The sequence below is a fragment of the Drosophila obscura genome, unplaced genomic scaffold (genome assembly GCF_018151105.1).
Source record: "Drosophila obscura isolate BZ-5 IFL unplaced genomic scaffold, ASM1815110v1 contig_73, whole genome shotgun sequence".
NCBI classification, from domain to species: Eukaryota; Metazoa; Arthropoda; class Insecta; order Diptera; family Drosophilidae; genus Drosophila; species Drosophila obscura.
Genome location: NW_024542865.1, coordinates 1,713,286 through 1,732,286, shown reverse-complemented (window position 1 = coordinate 1,732,286; position 19,001 = coordinate 1,713,286). Strand labels below are relative to the sequence as shown.

Here is a 19,001-nt window from a genome sequence, read left to right as displayed (position 1 = left end):
GTAAGGAAATGCAACAAAAACGTAAGCAGAAACGTGCTCTGGCTGAAACTGTGACCTTCCCCCTGGAAAGTACATAGAAAAACCGGGTTTAACCTGATTGCAAACGCTAGTTATTAGAACTAGTTTCCTTTCCTCCTCATTCAGTTGTAGAACAGCAAAACAAATACTTTGGTTTTGCAGCAACGCGCCATGATATACCCTTACAGCGTTGTGCTTGTGTGCTGCTGCCCAAAGGCCAACGTCAGTTGGGCCCATTGAAAATATGAATCCGAATTAAATCAATTATCATATATGCATGTAGTAAATATCTTTTACAATTTATTGAACTCTTTTTGATAGATTGGTGGCTTGTTTCTTTTACTGGCTGCCGCTAGTATTCGTTGGCTGGATAATAATCCTCCAAGAGGAAGCGAAATCTGCCATTGCTGTGGACAAACTTGTCCAGCGTGCCCCAAAATGAAAGCAGTGTGCCGCTGTGTGTGTACGGCTCTGCGAGATTCATTTCGAGGGGATTGACTTCCTTCGTTTCCAACAGCTTGACGAGATCCTGGTGCACGGGTGTGCCCTTCAAGTACATGTGAAAGGCGCACACATTGAGGAAGATAAACTTGGGATTACCCTTCCAGGGCCACCAGTTCTTGAACTGTTCGATGGGACCGCAAGCAAACACGGCCACAATGCGACGCCACTCATCGCACGACAATTTGCTGACATTATCGATGATTCTATATTTTCTATTGATGCCACCCTGAAATTAATAATTTATCAATCATTAAGCGGGAGGGGGGGGGGGTATTTGCTAATGGCTAATCAAAATCCAAGTCTTACCGCAAACCAGCGCTCTATAATGACCTGCTGGGGACGCTCCTCTACCGGACCCCAGGGCAGCTGCTGCTCTTTTGGCTGCGGCTTCTTGAACTTCAGATCCATTAGCATATCCCTGATATTATTCAAAGTGATCAGACCATTGGGGTCTGCTGGCACCACTATGATGGGCAAGCGCATAATGGCCAGTTCCGTGGGATGCAGCTGATCCAAGCTCTGGAGGCGATAGGGTCCCTTGGGAAAGTGACTGCCCAGCGTATTGATCACAAAGTCCGTTTGAGTGGCCAGCGGTTGGAGGAATTTCTCCTGTTCGTAGCGGCTGTACTTTGGCCAGCCAGCAATCGAAGCAGTCGCTGCCTGCGATGCACCACCTGCAGCACCTGCAGGCGTCTTGGGCGAGTCGGTAGTGGTATCGGTATCCTCGCTGGATGAGTCCGAAAAGCTAACCTCACTGCAGGAGGAAGTGGAGGAGCACGAAGTGGTGGTGGCGGACGAGGAGGAGGAGGAAGAGGAGAAGCATACGTCGGAATAGTCCTCACTGGTGAATGTCCCCACGTCCCCACCCAATGGAATCATGACGGCAGCTCCCTCCTTAGCACGAGGAGTCTTGGGCACTGGCTTCCAGTCCGTGCGTGTGGCCGCCTTCCGTTTGAGGAAGGGCGACGGAGACGGAGAGCAGAGTCTATCATACGGTATGCTGGAGGGATAGTCGGCATCGCTATCCTCGCTGGAACGAGCCTCCGCGCAGCAGCAGACTTTCCTTGGCGTGCTGCTGCCTTTTTGGCGGCGGCTTCTTTCTGACTCAAAAGCGAGGAGGAGGACGTGGACTGCGGATAAGGAGTGTACATTCCACGCAAGGGCTTGGCGATTTCATCTTTGTGAGCGTCTCCTGTCCAGCGTTTTGTGGCCTCCAGCCGCCTGCCCACCCTTGCCTTGTGCTCCTCCAGCGCTTCTATCGCCTCCCGCTGCTTGAGATTTTCGGCCAGGCACTGGCCAGACTCGGCGCAGTCAGCAGCTTCCTTTTTGCGCTCAACGGTCTCCAGAGATGGAGTCCTTTCAGTATTCAAAGTTTTTTCCTTCATTTTTTCTTTATTTGAGAGGACAGAACAAAAACAAACCGAACCCCCGGATGGATGAGCAACTGAGCGAACTATTACATAAAACGAATTTGTTTATATAAAAAAATGCCAATGCAGAAAAACGAAATTTAAGCCTTTGCGCTTTTTGAGCGGCAACAACAAAAAATACCAATACCAATAAGTGCCCGATAAACAGTATCTAGAAAATACTAATAGAAATTTTAAACTCCAGCCAGCCAACGGATGCCGCCTGAGCCGCCTCTGGGGGATGCCTGAGCCTGGGCAAGCAGCACAGCCACAACCACGCTGGGTGGTTCTGTACTAGGCAGAAGAGAGTTTTAACTACAGCTTTCAGCTTTATCTGATATGATTGGTCTGCTGATATGGATAGTGTACACTGTACAGCCTGTGTGGGCACAGGCCGGCCAGCGTGTGCCTGGCAGCAGCAAACCTTTAGCTTCTGTCGCTCCATTGCTCCTTTGTTATTCATGTTTTGAGGGATAACGAGGATAAATGCTAGCCCCCTATCCCCTGATCAAGTCGCGACTTGTGTTCGTCAGTATCGAGTGTGATTATTATTCAATTTGCACAAGGAGTTTGTATGTCTATTATCAATTATGAGGATGATGCTGTTGCTGTTGCTGATGCTGATCAATGATGGATGATTGGATGATGATTATTAATAATGCAGCTGCAGCTGCAGCTATGTATCGTAGGCGGCGTTCTAGTCGCGACGACTCCGTTTGCGCTCCGATTGGCTGTTGCGCTCGCTCTTCTCCTCGGCCCGTTTGGGCGCCTTCTTGGCCATGTTTAAGAACTGATCGAGACCGAAGGGATCCTCCTCCTTCTCGAATTCCACGGGTCCGCTGCGCTGGGCAGCGGCCGTTTCCCGCGATGCCCCCGAGAATTGTTTGTCCGGTACAAATCGTTTGGTATTCACAATGGCATCCAAGTCACCGCCATAATTGTCGCTGTCCGCCTGCTTGCTGGGCCTGTAGATGTGGTTGCCCAGGGTGTTGGCGTCGCGCCATGGCTTGTCGTACACATTGTAGGCCTCATCGTCACCGTAGCCCGAGTCCATGCCCTTGGTGGTGTTGAAGAGACGCTGATCGAAGAGCGTTTCGCCATTGCCGGCACTCTTGGCGGGCAGGCCGAGGGCTATCTGTTCGGAAATGTCGCGCTCTCGCTCCTTTTGCAGCTTGGAACGCTTTTCGGGCGCAGCACGCTGCAGATTTCTATCACGCTGTCGCTCCCTTTGCCGCTCCGCACGCAGATCGTTGCGTTCGCGAGCCTCGGCCCCATTGGCACCGCCTCCAATGGGATCGCTAGCTATTTCCGGATTACGCAGGCCGGCACGCTCTTCACGCGCCCGCTGTGCCATCATTCGCAGCATGTCCTCCTTCTTCTCCTTCTCCTTCTGGGCCAGCTTCTTCTCCAGCTGGGCGCGTGCCTCCACCGCCTCGCGGGCCTTGCGATCGGCTATGTACAGGGCCTCGGCCATCTTGGCGAACTTCTCGTTGATGTGCACCTGCTGCAGGCCCCTTCCATCGGCAGCCAGACGCTTGTCCAGCGGAATGGTGTAGCCTATGGCAGAGAGTTTCGATTAGAATTGATTTGGAATGGGGGGCTAGAGGGCTAGCTGGACTCACCTTTGGCGTTCTTCCAGTTGGATATGCAGGGCGGGATCTTCCACTCCTTTTGCTCCTTGACCGTCACTTTGCGCGACGGTGAGTGCAGGACTGGTGCCGGTGGCGACGGTGGACCACGCGGGATCTTCTTATTGATGCGAAACTTGGGCGGCTCCATGGGATCCAGCTGGGCCTCCACCATTCTGATGACACGCTGCTTGGCCCCCGAATTGAAGGCATCGCCCTGCTGGGACGGTGTGTAGCGAATATATTGGGCTGGTCCCGACTTCTGGGCATGACGGACGGGCAGTGCTGAGGTTATCTTTTGGTTGGTCAACTTCTCCAGGGCCAGGCGCGTCTCCTCCGTGGTCTCGGCGACGCTCTCCTCATCGGGACGCTGCAGCTCTTCGGCATCCTCGGCCAGCACCTCGGCGGGCAGAAGCTGCGAGATGGAAGAGTAGACAACTTTGTCCTTGCCATGTCCCTGTCGTGCTATAGCATCGTATTTGATTTTGCCCGAATCATCCAGCCGTACAGCCAAAGCATCGGACTTCTTGCCCGTAGTACCCGGGGCACCAAGACCTAATCGAGCGCCATACAAAAAACAAACAGATTGATAAGTAAATGCCCTGGAGAAAGGAGCTTGCGCCCAGAACTCACCCAGTGGGTATTGTGCCACATGAATTTCGGGGAATGCACCGCCATCGCCAAAGTCAGCCTCTGTGCGGGGCACCCAATCCTTGCGACAGCCGTAAGGTGGAGCTGCGATTTTGGCGGAGACCAGGGCCCCAATTTTCGGGGCACCCTTGGCGGCCAGGCGACGCTCGTCCTCGCGGTCCCAAACCGCATTGGTCGGCGTGGGCAGCAGACTCGACAGCGACATTACTTTGATTGCTTTTTGAATGCCTTATTAGTTTTGTTGTTGGACCACCACCTTTTTGCGTTGCGTTTAATTTTTGTGGCACAAAATGAAATGTTGGGAGAAAAAAAAACACGCACACACACACTTTCTCACAGCCAGTTGAGTAGGGTTTCCAGGTTACACGGTATGCTTCCACATGAATGCATATCGATATTGCAACAATTTCAAATCGATACTTTGATCTGGCAACGCCTGGGACTAATAAAAACAAAAATATTTTAAGTAGATTTTTTTCTTCGAATTATATTCATTACACGGATGAATCACAAGTCTGCTGGTCTGTCATGCAGGTTGGATGGCATATGCTATATTGCATTAATTATGCACTTTGCACAGCACTGCACTGCAATTTCAAGTTCGATGCAAGGGAAAAAATAGATAGCAATGCAACAAACAACAAAAGCATGTGTAGAAGCTTAGGGTTGCCGCCGTACTTTTTAGATGCCCAACAATGTAATCGATACTATCGAATAGGCCAATAGCTACGAACAAGAGGTGCGACAGAGGCAGGCAGCTGTGACGACAGAGACAACAAAATCAAAGTTAACAACAATAAATAAATAGAACAATATAAAATGTACACACTACTACACGGCTTCTACAAATACTTTACACAAAAGGATGAGTACTGTGTGGTGATCCTAGGCCTGGACAATGCTGGCAAAACGGTACGTCTCAGCCATCATAAGCCAGAACGACAGACACGTCTGCAAAACCCTCCTCTCTCTCCCTTTCAATTCCACCAACGCAACAGACGTACCTGGAGGCGGCCAAGACCAAGTTCACAAAGAACTACAAGGGTCTAAATCCAACGAAAATCACAACGACAGTTGGCCTTAACATTGGCACCATCGATGTGCAGGGTGTGCGACTGAACTTCTGGGACCTGGGCGGCCAGCAAGAGCTGCAATCGCTGTGGGACAAATACTATCAAGAGTCTCACGGCGTCATCTATGTGATAGACTCGAACGATCGGGAACGCATGGACGAGTCAAAGATCATTTTCGGTATGTCCGTAGATCCGTTCTAAGCATTCGATATAAGTGTGATTTCTCTCCCTTCCACAAAACAGATAAAATGATCAAGAATGAGCTGCTCTCGGGTGTGCCACTGCTTATACTGGCCAACAAACAGGATCTGCCCGATGTGATGGGCGTGCGTGAGATAAAGCCAGTCTTCCAGCAGGCAGGTGCCCTAATCGGTCGCCGTGACTGCCTCACCATACCCGTCTCAGCGTTAACCGGTGAGGGTGTGGACGAGGGCATCAAATGGCTAGTGGAGGCCATCAAGCGGCATGCCTTAGTACGGCCGCCGCGAGAGAACGATTGAACGATGCAACGAAAACAACGCCGGCTGCAATAGTAATAGCCGGTCAGCAGCAGCCTTATATACTAGTAGCTTTAACGTTTGTATATTCTAATATTTAAGGCCTAAGGTACACATTTTTTAGTTATAGAAAGCAGAAAGAGAGTGGAGTGCAGTGCAGTGTGTGTGGGTTCCACTGCGCTCTAGATAATGTTGTTATAAATGCCCCGAAAAACCCCAAGAGCGACTCTGACACTGCTTTGAATTCTTTATCTTCCCCCCCTTGCTCGCAACAGTTCTACAGACATCTGCTCCAGTCCCTCAATGGCAGTTGTCAATGACGACTTTGCTTATCCGAAAAAAGAAACAACAACAACAGAGAAATACCCAAAGCAGATTGTTATATGTTCTCACGGCGTGGTGTTATCAGCACCCGATAGATAAGTGTGTGTAGTTTTCGCCTCTATCGGACTGTGCCACCAATATAATACTGCAAACACTTGCAGTCGTGAAGGGGCAGAGGGGAGCTGGGGCCCAATCCCCCATGCGGCAGTCCATGTCAGTCTTCTGCAGAAGTTTCATCGGCTCGGGCCAGCCAGTCCGTTCTGTTCATTTCGTTTACAACGCTTACGTTACGTTCAGTTTCCGCCAACAAAATAATGGAATGATCTCGCCCATAAACTAGTACATGTCGTGCCTTAAACCTTCTCCGGCTCTGTGGCTAACAACCAAATAAAAGAATAAGAGCAAGAAACTATACTTACTCGCGTTTCTATAGAGTGTATAGAGTATAAAAAGAAAAGAGCGGCGTACGGAATTACTTACCTGTTAATGTACATTAGATAACACGGACAGTGTGTGCCTATGTGGAGCATTGTGGTGGGGCGTGCTTATCATTATTCCAGTGTCAGTGGAGCACCAGAGAACCAGAGTGTGTGGCGTCCGACAGTTTATACATACGTGCGTGTGTTTTTTGTTGTGTGTGCAAGTTAGTTAATGCTTCCTGCCAGCTACCCCCACTCCCACACCCAGAGTCATACCCACTCTAGCCGCTGTTGCTGCTGCTACTGCTACTGATACTCCATCCAAAGAATCAGATCTCAGAGTCATGTATCCGTATTATGAGCAGGATTGGAGCGTGCTGCCACCGGAAAACAATCGCAGGTAAGCGGGGATATTTGGAAATGATTTTGGGATTTTCAAAAATGACGTTATGGCTGGTCAGTGGGACCGCATTCACATTTTGCACGCTCATGGATCCTCGCTTTGGTATTTTTTTTTGGAGCAAAACGTTGAGTCACTCGGAATTTGATGCTTGCAATTTAAATATTAATTTCATATTAATATCATTTTATTTAAGTCGAAGTAGTATGATTTTATTAGAGTACCCAATTAGGATATTTTTTTACACCAACGCGTTAGTGAATTTTGTCGCTGCTTGTAAAGATAGCCCTCTCACTCGCTCTCACTACTACTGTTGCGCTCATCATCAAACTTGGTTGACCAGCAACAATGACGTCACATTTACGTTTTATGCTTTGGCCGTTTTTGTTTGAACCTTTTTATGTAAACAATGCAATAAAAAGGACTTATGAAAACTAGCCAATCTTGTAGAAAATTGATGTATCCATCGGATGAAATTATTTGTTTAGAGCTGAAAGAGCCAACTAGCTAGTAATATTAAACTGAATATCAAAATTATGGAATACGATTGCAGTCAATAAAATAGAACGTTATCCCTTTGTCGACCTGGGGGGTATTTAATATTTCCGCGAAATTTATGTAACTTTAACATATTTTACGCATTACATGTGAGAGATATCGGTGGTAATTTTGGTTTGGTAAGTAAAGAGGAGGATGGAGCTACAAGGAGCCTTTATAAACAGTATTATTTTCGGAGGTTTAACAAAGGGTGCTCAAGTTTTTAAATAGATGGGTGTTAAGTGGGCTAAGTCTCGTTTGATCGCCGGATTGCCCTGGTTTTTTTATGGCACGGTATTTAAATGGTATTTCTCGAAACTGAAATGGTATTTAATGGTATTTAAATTTTGGCCGGATGGTATTTTTTATCATCAACATATTCTCGACGAACATTTTTTTTACTTGTTACGTTGATTTTGTGGCATTAAAATTCAAAAATAGCATAAACTAATGCAGTGAGAACATGTGTTGAGCGTAGCCCACCAAGTTGTCGCTAAATTGAAATCATTCCAGCCAATAAAAAGCCCACCAGTGTGTGTCGTGTCCCCTTGTGTTGAAATTTTTTGTCGCGTTGTAAAATTTCGCATTGTTGGTTGACGCGGAGGCGGAGGGCAGGTGGTTAACCTAACACTAAATGAAACCGAATGACGCGCTTAGCCAATAAGAGCGTGCTAAACAGTAGCTTAAATGCATTCAACCGACAAAAGTGACGGATTTTCTTCTCCAAAAAGGAGCATACGCTAGGCCATAGGGCCTGCATGCATATGCGTGTGTGTGTGTGTGTTGGCTGGTTAGCTGGTTGTATCTGTGTGTGGGCTTTCCAATGAATGGCATAAATTAGCAAGAGAAAAACGGAAAGAAAACATGGGAAAACTCAAAGTCCCCCCAAACAATACGTGTTAAAATTCGTTAAATATTCGCATATAGTATACAAATGTGCCTCCAGTGACTTATTAATTCCACTGTCAATCGATATATTAATGTTGGTTTTGGTGGTTGTCTATCGATGACGGCAGCTGTTTTGGCCATTTGTATGGGTTTCTGGCCATTCATTAGTTGTGTTCTGACAAACATTAGATCGAGTGATAGCCATTTAGTGCACAGATCTCTTTGCTAAACACTCGACATTTTGCACATCCTTTGTGTTCTGTGTGCGGGTTTTCAAGCATTCCAATTGGAATTTTGCCCCTTTGTGTGAGAGTGTGGAGTGTGCGTGCGATTTGGTGTCAATGCTTCAAGTGCGGTTTCAGGCATTAATCACTTAATCAATTTGCATTCCCCCCCCCTGTCCGTTCGTCGTATGTGTCTTCTCGGCCCAGTTAACACCTGATAGCCCTCGATCGAGGGGAAGGCTAGTACTACCGTTTCATGTTGCTTGTTTTGCCTTGGCCAGATCATGTGTACATTTGTTTGAGCCAACACACACACACACACACACAGAGAGAGAAGCACACTCACCCGCGCGCGGTTGAGAGATGTCAAGTTTCATAACAACCGTTGATCCACTGGCGTCAGCAGTAATTGCTAGTGCTCGCACTCACTTACCCAGTGGTCTTTTCCAGTAGATTAGTAACACGGGTGAAGAGAGAAGAAGATCGAGCTAGCGAGTGAGTAACCAGAGTGTGCCGCTCCATTATAGCAGACGAGCAAGGAGAGCCGAGCGAAACAAAAGTACATATAACGGAATAGCGGCCGGCTGTTTCTTGTGCATGTGCATGTGTGTATGTGCTGGTGTGTGAGATCGCGTGAAGATCTGCATAAAAAAACTGTTGTTATTGTTGCCGTCGCGGCCGCCGCCGCCTCCTCGCCGACACGCCCACGCAGTCCAGCAGTCAAGAATAACGCGTAGGCCGGCAAAAACAGCAAAATCAAAGAGAGAAAAAACAAACACAACGACAACAAAAGAGAGAGCAGGCAAGCTGCAGGCAAAAAGCTCCAAAAGTGATTCAACGTTTTTGCCTCCACAATGAATTCCGAGCATGGGTAGGCCTTACAACCGGCTTCAGTTACCTCATACTCCTCTCGCTAACATCCCATTCTCTCCTTCTCCTCCCTCTATCCACCCGAAAACAGATTCAATCCAGCCTTCAATATGGCCACCATACGGCAGGCATTTACAGAGGCGGTCGAGAGAGGTAAGTGAAGAGAAGGCGGACGAATGTGCATTCGATTAATTAACTTGATGATCATCCTACCAACACACAGTCAGAATGCCCACGCCCACACGCCTGCGCGATCTCATCCGGCAGATACGCGCCGCCCGCACTGCCGCCGAGGAGCGTGCCGTTGTCAACAAAGAGTGCGCCTACATACGGAGCACATTCCGGGAGGAGGATTCTGTCTGGCGGTAAGTCGGGAGTGCTGGCCTAGGCCTGGCTTAAAGTACAATGTATACCCTCTAATAATTGCTTTAATTGTGCATTTTCAGCTGTCGCAACATTGCCAAGCTGCTGTACATACACATGCTCGGCTATCCGGCTCACTTTGGACAACTGGAGTGCCTTAAGCTGACGGCCAGCACGCGATTTACAGACAAGCGGATCGGCTATCTAGGGGCCATGCTGCTGCTGGATGAGCGGCAAGATGTACACTTGCTGATCACGAACTGTCTGAAGAAGTAAATCCCAAAACTAACTAACTAAAACATTGGAAGTAATTTTAATTTATCCCATGTCATGTCACATCTTTCAGTGACTTGAACAGCTCGACACAGTTTGTGGTCGGCCTGGCGCTGTGCACTTTGGGTGCGATTGCCTCGCCAGAGATGGCACGAGATTTGGCCAGCGAAGTGGAGCGTCTGATGAAATCCCCGAATACGTACATCAGAAAGAAGGCAACGCTGTGCGCCTTTCGTGTGATTCGTCGCGTGCCCGAGCTGATGGAGATATTCCTGCCGGCGACGCGTTCACTGCTCAGCGAAAAGAATCATGGTGAAGTCCCCAAAATCAAACCCAAATCAGTTTGTACTCTCGATGCTAACCATAACCCCCATCCATCTATCCATTCCCCCGTGTTTCTTGCAGGCATTTTGATCACTGGCGTAACGCTCATTACGGAAATGTGCGAGAACAGCTCGGACACGCTGATGCACTTCAAGAAGGTAAGCACCAGGTGTGCCCCCAGGAATAATGTGTGTTAACCCACCGCTCCGCCCCGCCCCGCCCCACAGCAGAGGCTGCATCTACTAATACTACTACTACTTATGCTGCAGTTGCAGCTGCAGCTGCTGCTGCTGCTCGTGGTATCTCTCATATGTCTCGTATTCTGTTTTTACATACTTATTCTTTTCCTCTTTTGTTTTTGTGGCGCTCGAAAATAGAAGCCTTGCACACAGGCTGCCGTCGAAACGTTTTGTGTGGCCCGTCGGCGCGGCCTTCTAGCTGTAGTTATATCAAGCCAAGCTCTAACACTATATATATTGCCCCCTCCCCCCCCCCCCTGCCACCCTCATAACGATATCGTTATTCTTTAATTTGCAAATTACACACACATTGTTTTCTTTTTCTTTTTCTTTTCTTTCCTGGATCTTGTGTTTTTTTTCGTTTTTTTCTTTTTTTTCTTTCGAATCAAACAACCTGTATACTTACAATTTTAATGCTTGTTTGTTTTTGATCGAATACCGCGCAAAACACAAAATGAAATTTGTTGTAATTTGCTTGCCAGGATAGCGGAAATCGAGAGGTATGATCGTTTTGTGCCTACTAGAAATATTCCTCCTATATAAAACGCCTCCCTCTCTCTATGTGTTTCTCTCTATATACATACACCTGTTACCATATATGTACATATATTGTATGCAATATGTCTGTTTTATTTTCATTTTGTTTGAACCAGTTTTTGTCTGTCGCCTATGTATATGTCTTGATGAATGTCGCGGTAAATGTAAAGTCAAAATTTAATTGCGCTTTAAACGAATATATAACTCATGCTTTGGTACTGCTTTGTGGCTGCGATAGGACTTACGGAGTGTATAACGTACAGGGTTTAGCATTGCCCTGCCCAGAAGTGCAGGACAGCTGCAGAGGAAGTGCTAAAGACTCTGCCAATAGTCTATTTAACTGTCGTGGCTGGTTAACGTTCTATCACAGGCACATCATTGCTCCGCCATGCTCTTGGTGCTCTACTCGAGACACACGAGCGAATGCTGCAAAAGAGAATGCCTGAGAATTGTAAAATCAAAAATCCTGACCCACCGCTGGTCTGCTTGTTCGTAACTTTGATAACAATCCTTATTGCCAGGACGTAAGCGATAGAAAGACATATACATATCCAACGGAATTCCACTGTTGGAGCGAGTGTTTTTTGTAGATCCACTATTGTTTTGTTGTTTTGGTAGGAAATCTCTCTACCGACCTCTACACACCTGTAGCCTGTAGCCCCTGTACATAGACTTCCGAGAGGTTTTGTTTTTCTCTCTGTTTTTCCCTTTAAGCACACACACCCACCCACAAAGACCCACGCACACACACCACACCACACGCTCTATATATCGCTCTCTCTCTCTCGCTGTTTGCACACTGTACAGTACGAATACTTTCCGCCTTTTTTACCTTTTTACCCGTACCAAATCTGGAAAGTCTTTGAACCACCAAACCAAACTAATGCTTTCTACTCCCCACACACACACACGCGGGCAGATTGTGCCGAATTTAGTGCGCATACTGAAGAATCTGATACTGGGCGGCTATTCGCCGGAGCACGATGTGAGCGGTGTGAGTGATCCCTTCCTGCAGGTGAAGATATTGCGCTTGCTGCGCATACTCGGCCACAATGATCCGGATGCTTCGGAGGCGATGAACGATATACTGGCACAGGTGGCGACCAATACGGAGACGAGCAAAAATGTCGGCAACACCATACTCTACGAGACAGTGCTGTCCATCATGGATATTCGGTGAGAGACTGCCCATTGATTCTTTTAATTGATTCCTTAATATGACTTATGCATCTTTCGCTTTGTGGGCAGCTCGGAGGGTGGCCTGCGTGTCTTGGCTGTGAATATACTGGGACGATTCCTACTCAATTCGGACAAGAACATTCGCTATGTGGCACTGAATACGCTGCTGCGCACCGTCCATGCGGACACATCGGCTGTGCAGCGGCATCGCACCACCATACTGGAGTGCCTCAAGGATCCGGATGTCTCGATTCGTCGTCGGGCAATGGAACTATCGTTCGCCCTGATCAATGCACAAAATATACGTACAATGACCAAGGAGCTGTTGCTGTTCCTCGAGAAGGCCGATGCCGAGTTCAAGGCCCAGTGCAGTTCTGGCATGATATTGGCCGCCGAACGCTATTCGCCCAATACGCGCTGGCATTTGGACACACAGCTGAGTGTCCTGATTGCCGCCGGCAATTATGTGCGCGACGATGTGGTATCCTCTACCATACAGCTGGTGTCCAGCAGCCCTGTGTCCGAGCAAACATACATCACGAATCGGTTCTGGGAGTCGCTGCAGGTGGCAAACCATTGCGAAGATAAGCAGCCATTGTTGCAGGTTGCCGTCTGGGCCATAGGCGAGTACGGGGATCTCTTCATGTATGGCTCAAATGAGGATGGTGAGTGGATGGTGGATGGTGGATAGTGCCATTCAATTGCTGTAACGAAACGAAACGTTTGTCTCTTCTTTCAGAGTTTGAACGTCCCTCTGAGAGCGATCTGATCGCCATGTATCATAAGTTTTTAACCTCTGCTCAAGTCTCGACCACAAGCAAGCAATATGCCCTGGTCTCCCTAGCCAAGCTAAGCACGCGTCTGCAGCAATGTGTGGAGTGAGTCTAAAGCCCTCTGCCCTCTAATTAACGATCTCCTCTCTAATGCAATCGCCTCTCTAATCGCCTTCCTGCTCTTAGGGAAGTCCAAGCTCTCATCACGTCCTTTGGCAGCCATCTGAATGTGGATCTGCAGCAGCGAGGCGTCGAATTCACGCAACTCTTTGGCCATTATAAGCATCTGCGTCCGGCGCTGCTCGAAAAGATGCCGGCCATGCAGATCAGTCGCATAAGCTCGCAGAATGGCGAAAGTGGCGGCTCCTTTGATGACAATAGTCCAGATGTCATCGAGAATGGTGTGGAGGGAGGCGGCGGCAATGTCGGTGTCGGAGTCGGACATTCACTTATCGAAAGCAATATGAATATGCTGGGCGACAATACGGTAGGTGGATGTGCCTATCCCCCATATATTTCAGATTTTAATTCGGAAAATGCTCTCACATTTTTCAGAACATTCTGCTGGATCTATTGGGCAGCACAGATCTGTCGGCGGGAGCCAGTGACCTGGTGACGGCCACCGATCTGTCGAATGCCGTGCATAAAAAGAACTCGCGGAATGCCAACGATGTTGGCGTGGCCGTGTCCAATAATCAGGATCTGTTGGATTTACTGGACCTGGATATGACGGCGCCTGCGGCTGTCACAGCGACGGCGCCCGGTGTGGGCGGCATCATGCTGGATCAGCACCATTCCAGTGCAACCAATATGAATAACATGCTGGGCGGCCTGGATCTGGGTGGCTTTGGGGGTCTCGATGGCTCTGGCAGCATACCCACCAATGGCAATGATCTGGTGGCCAGCATGCTGGGCGGCCTGGCTGGTACTGTTTCCGCCGCCGTCGCAGCACCACCACCAGCAGCAGCAGTAGCAGCAGCAGCAGCAGCGGATGGCAACAGCAGCAATCTGCTGGGTGATCTGAATCCCACAGCAGCCTCCAACAATGTTACAGTGGTGCGCTATTTGTTATTCAATATAAATTTAATGCTAATTAATTGTTTCGAATAGCCACCGCAGGGACCCAAGCTGACGGCGCTGGATAAGAACGGTCTGTTGGTGCAACTGGTGCCGGTTACGGGCAATGATTGCATGAGGATCTATATGACGACCACAAATGGCTCAGACAATACATTAGAGCAATATTTGCTAAAGGTACAATCGCTGTCTAATCTCCCTCTCTCTCTCTCTCTCTCTCTGACTCATGCCTGCTGTTTATTTTGTTGGTTAACGTTAACAGGCGGCCGTTCAAAAGAGTTTCCAGCTGCAAATGCTGACGCCCTCGGGTAACCTGCTGCCGCCTGGCGGTGTTATCACGCAGGAGATGCGCGTAGTGGCCACATCAAATGTGAGTCTCTTCAAGATCTCTATAATAAAACTGATTGATTTCTACTCTGATTTCTAGGCGGTATTGCGTATGCGTTTGCGTATTCAGTACGCGCTCGATGGCCAGCAGCTGGTGGAGCAGACGGAGGTCAGTGGCTTTCCAGAGCAGCAGCCAGGACAAGCAGAATAAAAGAGTGTAACTTGTATTAAAGCAAAATTAGCCTAATATATCTAAAAAAAAAAAAAAAAAACAAAAAACAAAAAACATAAGAAAAGAAAAAACTCAAAAAAGGATAAGGAACATCAGTAACCGAAAACAACAAAAACAACAACAACAACCAGCTGCAGCAGAAAGAGCTGGAAACGGGAGGAAAAATGAGCAACAATTCTAAAAGCTAACAAACACAAACACACACTGTGGTTGTCACACATTTATTGTAAATTAAGTTAACACACACAATCGCAACTAGAATTCGGATTGGCGGCTGGCGGCTGGCAGCGCTGCCAGACTGTCTTTTGTCTCCTCCAGTCAGCGCTCAAGCAAAAAACGGGCCCCACTTCGTATTTGTTTTTTTCTAATTTATTTATATATATATACTGTACTCTACATAGATATCCTGTCAGATTACGGCAACACACACAGATTCTTTGTCCATTATATTGTCCTATATCTTTATGTTGCATTTTTTGCATTTTGTATCCGTGTGTAATTCGTTTTTTGTGTGTGTGTGTGTAAAAGACAACTTTCAGTTTTAATTTATAAGACAATAAAAGTCAAAACCTTATAAATAGCCCCCCAAAAACTAACCTAAACTGGCAACTAAACAGAAACTGTATTAAAAAGCATAAAACAGACAACAACAACAAACAACAAACACACCGTATCGTATGCGAAATTGTTTAGCAAAAAGGCATTTAAGGGAAAAGCTTAGCATTTGAAACGAATCGAAAAATGGAAAAGAAATGAACAGCAATGGATGGCCGGCCATTTGATAAAAGATCCATAGAAGCACACTCTGTTTGTTAATTCTATTTGTAATGCAATTTGTGCCCCACAAATGGTTTTTAGTTGGTTTTTTTGTTTGTTTTTTTTTTTTTTGGATAGATCAATGTCGGAAAGGAACAGCGAAAGATCAGGTTCTGGCAGGGAAAGAGCTCCAGCTACAGCTACAGCTACAGCCTCAGCAGCAGCACATCCATCGAGTGGATAAGGCCTCTGATATATATATATATTATATATATATTTATATATTGTTATTTCCTGCGACAACGTACTTAAAGTCGATAAAAGGAGCTGAAACGGAGCCAAGCAGGAGGGAGATAGCAAAGAGAGAAACGAGAAGAGCACTGTGGAAAAACTAGATAATATCTATAATAAATATGATTACAACAGAGGAACACACACAACACTTAAACCCACATACATACATACATACATACATGCATATATATGAATATAACTGAATAGTTTGGCTGGCTGGAGGCGAGCTGAGCAATGAGAATGAGTGGATTTGAGCATGATTGGGGTGGTCATCGGAAAGCAAAGAAAATCCATTAACTATTATTATTATTATTATTATGATTATAAATGAATTATGCGGTCGAAATAAACAAAACAATTTTGTTTTATCGAAGGACACGAAATCCCCTCTCTATCATCTGGTCGGTAGCAACGGTTCTCATTGCAAATTGGAAACGCGAGGCACTGCAGTATTTCTGGTGGAGAATTCAGTGCTGCTCAAGCCCAAACATACATTCCGTGGATGAGCGCGCAGCCGAGAGACTGAGACTCTGCTTCATGAATTAAATAGCAACGGAATTCAGCCGTGGATGAATGATACAATGCGACGCTCAAAGGCTGCTACTTGAAATGCTACCAATACTACCAATTATATTCATATTTTTATTGCAACAGCTGCACCGATACGAATGCTGCCAGGCTGCTGCTCTTCTTAGGGTACCTAAACCTGATGCCAGGGACTTTCTTTCTGGGCATATTCCCTTTGTCCCTATTGATGAAAATCATCTTCAGTAAAGAGCCAGCCATCATACGAGCATTGCATAAATATAAGGCACGGGCAACACATTGGAGCATTGGAGCTAGTGCTACTGTTTGGTGTAGAGCACCCTGTATGATTGCCTGTACTTTTCCAACACTGTCAAATGACTGTACAATTCGAGGCATACGACAGGCATAGATTTATTCAGTTGGAAAAAGCATTCCCCTCAGTTGGGTCAAGTCGAAAAACGTAATTTTACCGAAATTTGTTTTGTCTTGGTTTGTAAATTATTAATTGTGTATTTATATTGTACCTATTGTAAATTAAACAACTTTTTATCGTTTCAACGCTCTTAGTTAGCCATGTCAATAGTACGCAGAATTCCTGGTTTCTACGATCGCCCCGGGCCAGAGTTACCGGCGCCGTTCTACGAAGGTTTTGTCCGCTTCTATCTAGCTGGGAACGAAGTGCATTTAGTGGCCAGCGCACTCGTTGTGGCATGGGTGGCAGTGTTCATCGTCCAGCTGATTAAAGGTGATGTCCGTGGGGTATTGGGCGTGAGCTATTGGCTGGACTCGGAGCCGAAGTTCTACTGTACTCAGCCCCTCAATATGGAGCGAATCTTCAGCCAGATTGGCGAGCAGGTGGTGCGCCAGGAGCGAGCCCTTGCCCGCATGCAGCAGGAATTGAGTCGCGATGGATTCGTCCGCTCGGTGGCATTGGTCGGCCCACCCGGCGTCGGTAAGACCCTGACCACTGACATCCTACGCCAGCAATTCCCCTGGCAGAGCAACATCTTTGTGTTTTTCTGGCGTGGCAGCGTGCAATCCCCGACCTGGCGATACCACGTGTTGCAGCAGATCACTGACCAAATTTCATGCTGCGGCATGAATCTGATCGTATTGGATATGCTGAACGTGCAAGACTACGATGTGGCAGACGCCTACACCAATGAGTTACGCAGTCGCTTCCATCGACAGATCGGCAGAAGGTCTAAGAAAACGGTTTTGGTTGTGTACATCTTTGACCTGGACACCGCCGATTGGAATCTCGAGCGACAGATACAAACCCTGCAGAAAAACATCTCCCCCCACACGCCCGTAGTTGCCTATCGTCCGTTTGGCATTGAGGATCTACCGATTTGCCTGGAAAATGAGCTAAAGCTGGAGAGCACGCGTACCCCAAACTCCGGCCCGTATTACTACGCCCTCAGCGAGGAGGCAAAGATGAAAGTTCTCGACAAGGCGCTCACTGACATCGCTGATATCGGATGCTACAAGCTGAAGGGACTCATTCGAGAGTACGGCGAGGCTGTGCAGTTCACCTGATGCAACTGATGCAACTGATGCCACAAACAGACCCACAAACACACAAATTCTAGCACTGATTTGAGGCTAAAAAAACATCCACAAGACACAAGTAATACGATGCATGGGCACAAATATATATTAATGCGTTATAATGTTATGAATGTGCGCGTTTTTCTGTCTTTTGTCTGCCGTTTCTAGCGACTAATTTCCACTACCGCTACTGCTGCCCGTGAATGCACGATATAGGCACCGATAGCCGGGTAACTAGTTGCACAACTTCTTTTGTATATCCCTCAAATGCTTATTTAGTATAGGGAATATTTATTTAAGTCGCACAGCCTGCTTATCTCCAAAAAGTTTTTAAAACTGGTCTCACCAACATTTCAGTATGTTCAGGGGACAGAATTATTTTCGGCAGATCTGCGCTGGCCAACCGCTTTTGGCCCTGACTGTACATACACATGAATACATATTTATTAGATGCATGGACTAGTGGTGGAAGGGATAAATAGAGCAAAAAAATACTACACTAGTGACACACAATTAAAATTAAATTAAAATGAATATATTTTATATCATATGTACAGCCTAAAAACGCTCGCAAACATCCACTTCTGCGATAGCTTAGAATCCTCTGGCCCGTGGAGCAAACGATTTAAGCTCGCTGAAACGAAAAGTGAAGAAAGTGGAGCCATAATTTGTACGTAGGTAGGTTTTGTAAATTATGATGCTGTAATTTCAAAATTTTTATATTTGGTTTGAATGGTTTTTTTCATCGCATGTTGTTACTCGCATGCAAGCGATCCGATTAATCCGCTCTCTGTCTCTCTTTCTCGCTGTCTCTCTGAAGGAGGGCTCCTGGAAAGTAGACTATGAAAAAAAAGCGAAAGCCATGGTCCCAAATGGCGTGTAAATCACTGCCACAAGTCGCTCAGGCTGTCAGTCACTCAGATAGACGAATAAATACTTGGAACTCCCAGCGTCATCGTACACCGTGCCGATGCCGCGCCGCACCCACCCCCCCCCCCACGCTAGACGTAATCGTAATCCTAATCCTTGGCCAAATCCCCACATCAGCAGCAGCAGCAGCAAAAGTGTAACACAATGCGAATAATGGAAATCATCGCTGGATATCG

General features: G+C 47.0%; 5 protein-coding genes across 13 annotated transcripts; 3 read left to right on the top strand and 2 right to left on the bottom strand.

Moving 5' to 3' along the window:
* Window positions 1-315: 315 nt before the first annotated feature.
* On the bottom strand, window positions 316-2,200 carry LOC111065212 (cell division cycle protein 73-like). Its single transcript, XM_022353258.2, has 2 exons — window positions 829-2,200; window positions 316-748 (listed from the first exon to the last, which is right to left on the bottom strand). The coding sequence occupies exons 1-2, from the start codon at window positions 1,399-1,401 to the stop codon at window positions 371-373; spliced, it is 951 nt and encodes a 316-aa protein (XP_022208950.2). The 5' UTR covers window positions 1,402-2,200; the 3' UTR covers window positions 316-370.
* Window positions 2,201-2,460: 260 nt separating this feature from the next.
* LOC111065211 (puff-specific protein Bx42) lies at window positions 2,461-4,585 on the bottom strand. The gene is made up of 3 exons (XM_022353257.2): window positions 4,193-4,585; window positions 3,554-4,114; window positions 2,461-3,488 (listed from the first exon to the last, which is right to left on the bottom strand). Exons 1-3 carry the CDS (start codon window positions 4,413-4,415, stop codon window positions 2,629-2,631), a joined length of 1,644 nt encoding a protein of 547 aa, XP_022208949.1. The 5' UTR covers window positions 4,416-4,585; the 3' UTR covers window positions 2,461-2,628.
* Window positions 4,586-4,833: 248 nt separating this feature from the next.
* LOC111065214 (ADP-ribosylation factor-related protein 1) lies at window positions 4,834-6,000 on the top strand. Its single transcript, XM_022353261.2, has 3 exons — window positions 4,834-5,122; window positions 5,209-5,461; window positions 5,527-6,000. Exons 1-3 carry the CDS (start codon window positions 5,030-5,032, stop codon window positions 5,781-5,783), a joined length of 603 nt encoding a protein of 200 aa, XP_022208953.1. The 5' UTR covers window positions 4,834-5,029; the 3' UTR covers window positions 5,784-6,000.
* A 96-nt stretch (window positions 6,001-6,096) lies between these two features.
* LOC111065210 (AP-1 complex subunit gamma-1) lies at window positions 6,097-15,728 on the top strand. Of its 9 annotated transcripts, none has more exons than XM_022353255.2 (16): window positions 7,833-8,075; window positions 9,103-9,443; window positions 9,534-9,595; window positions 9,666-9,807; window positions 9,889-10,077; window positions 10,152-10,390; window positions 10,484-10,560; window positions 11,124-11,141; window positions 12,098-12,354; window positions 12,427-13,022; window positions 13,097-13,235; window positions 13,317-13,617; window positions 13,686-14,186; window positions 14,241-14,384; window positions 14,470-14,577; window positions 14,635-15,727. In XM_022353255.2, the coding sequence occupies exons 2-16, from the start codon at window positions 9,427-9,429 to the stop codon at window positions 14,743-14,745; spliced, it is 2,901 nt and encodes a 966-aa protein (XP_022208947.2). In that variant the 5' UTR covers window positions 7,833-8,075; window positions 9,103-9,426; the 3' UTR covers window positions 14,746-15,727. The 9 variants fall into 9 exon arrangements, with proteins under 9 accessions (XP_022208941.2, XP_022208940.2, XP_022208943.2 ...); XM_022353254.2 differs by having other exon boundaries at window positions 9,100-9,443; XM_022353252.2 differs by having other exon boundaries at window positions 9,026-9,443.
* An 829-nt stretch (window positions 15,729-16,557) lies between these two features.
* LOC111065213 lies at window positions 16,558-17,892 on the top strand. Its single transcript, XM_022353260.2, has 2 exons — window positions 16,558-16,833; window positions 16,912-17,892. The coding sequence occupies exon 2, from the start codon at window positions 16,918-16,920 to the stop codon at window positions 17,881-17,883; it is 966 nt and encodes a 321-aa protein (XP_022208952.2). The 5' UTR covers window positions 16,558-16,833; window positions 16,912-16,917; the 3' UTR covers window positions 17,884-17,892.
* The last annotated feature ends 1,109 nt before the right edge of the window (window positions 17,893-19,001 follow it).

What these genes read in the sequence shown, in the direction of transcription:
- LOC111065212 (XM_022353258.2), bottom strand. Translation starts at nt 1,401, where the DNA reads ATGATTCCATTGGGTGGGGACGTGGGGACATTCACCAGTGAGGACTAT. An exon ending in TTATAGAGCGCTGGTTTGCG is followed by an intron (nt 749 to 828) that starts GTAAGACTTGGA and finishes TATTAATTTCAG; the next exon opens with GGTGGCATCAATAGAAAATA.
- LOC111065211 (XM_022353257.2), bottom strand. Translation starts at nt 4,415, where the DNA reads ATGTCGCTGTCGAGTCTGCTGCCCACGCCGACCAATGCGGTTTGGGAC. An exon ending in TGTGGCACAATACCCACTGG is followed by an intron (nt 4,115 to 4,192) that starts GTGAGTTCTGGG and finishes GCGCTCGATTAG; the next exon opens with GTCTTGGTGCCCCGGGTACT. An exon ending in CAACTGGAAGAACGCCAAAG is followed by an intron (nt 3,489 to 3,553) that starts GTGAGTCCAGCT and finishes TCTCTGCCATAG; the next exon opens with GCTACACCATTCCGCTGGAC.
- LOC111065214 (XM_022353261.2), top strand. Translation starts at nt 5,030, where the DNA reads ATGTACACACTACTACACGGCTTCTACAAATACTTTACACAAAAGGAT. An exon ending in TGGACAATGCTGGCAAAACG is followed by an intron (nt 5,123 to 5,208) that starts GTACGTCTCAGC and finishes CCAACGCAACAG; the next exon opens with ACGTACCTGGAGGCGGCCAA. An exon ending in CGAGTCAAAGATCATTTTCG is followed by an intron (nt 5,462 to 5,526) that starts GTATGTCCGTAG and finishes TCCACAAAACAG; the next exon opens with ATAAAATGATCAAGAATGAG.
- LOC111065210 (XM_022353248.2), top strand. Translation starts at nt 6,868, where the DNA reads ATGTATCCGTATTATGAGCAGGATTGGAGCGTGCTGCCACCGGAAAAC. An exon ending in ATCACGAACTGTCTGAAGAA is followed by an intron (nt 10,078 to 10,151) that starts GTAAATCCCAAA and finishes CACATCTTTCAG; the next exon opens with TGACTTGAACAGCTCGACAC. An exon ending in TAGAGCAATATTTGCTAAAG is followed by an intron (nt 14,385 to 14,469) that starts GTACAATCGCTG and finishes TAACGTTAACAG; the next exon opens with GCGGCCGTTCAAAAGAGTTT.
- LOC111065213 (XM_022353260.2), top strand. Translation starts at nt 16,918, where the DNA reads ATGTCAATAGTACGCAGAATTCCTGGTTTCTACGATCGCCCCGGGCCA.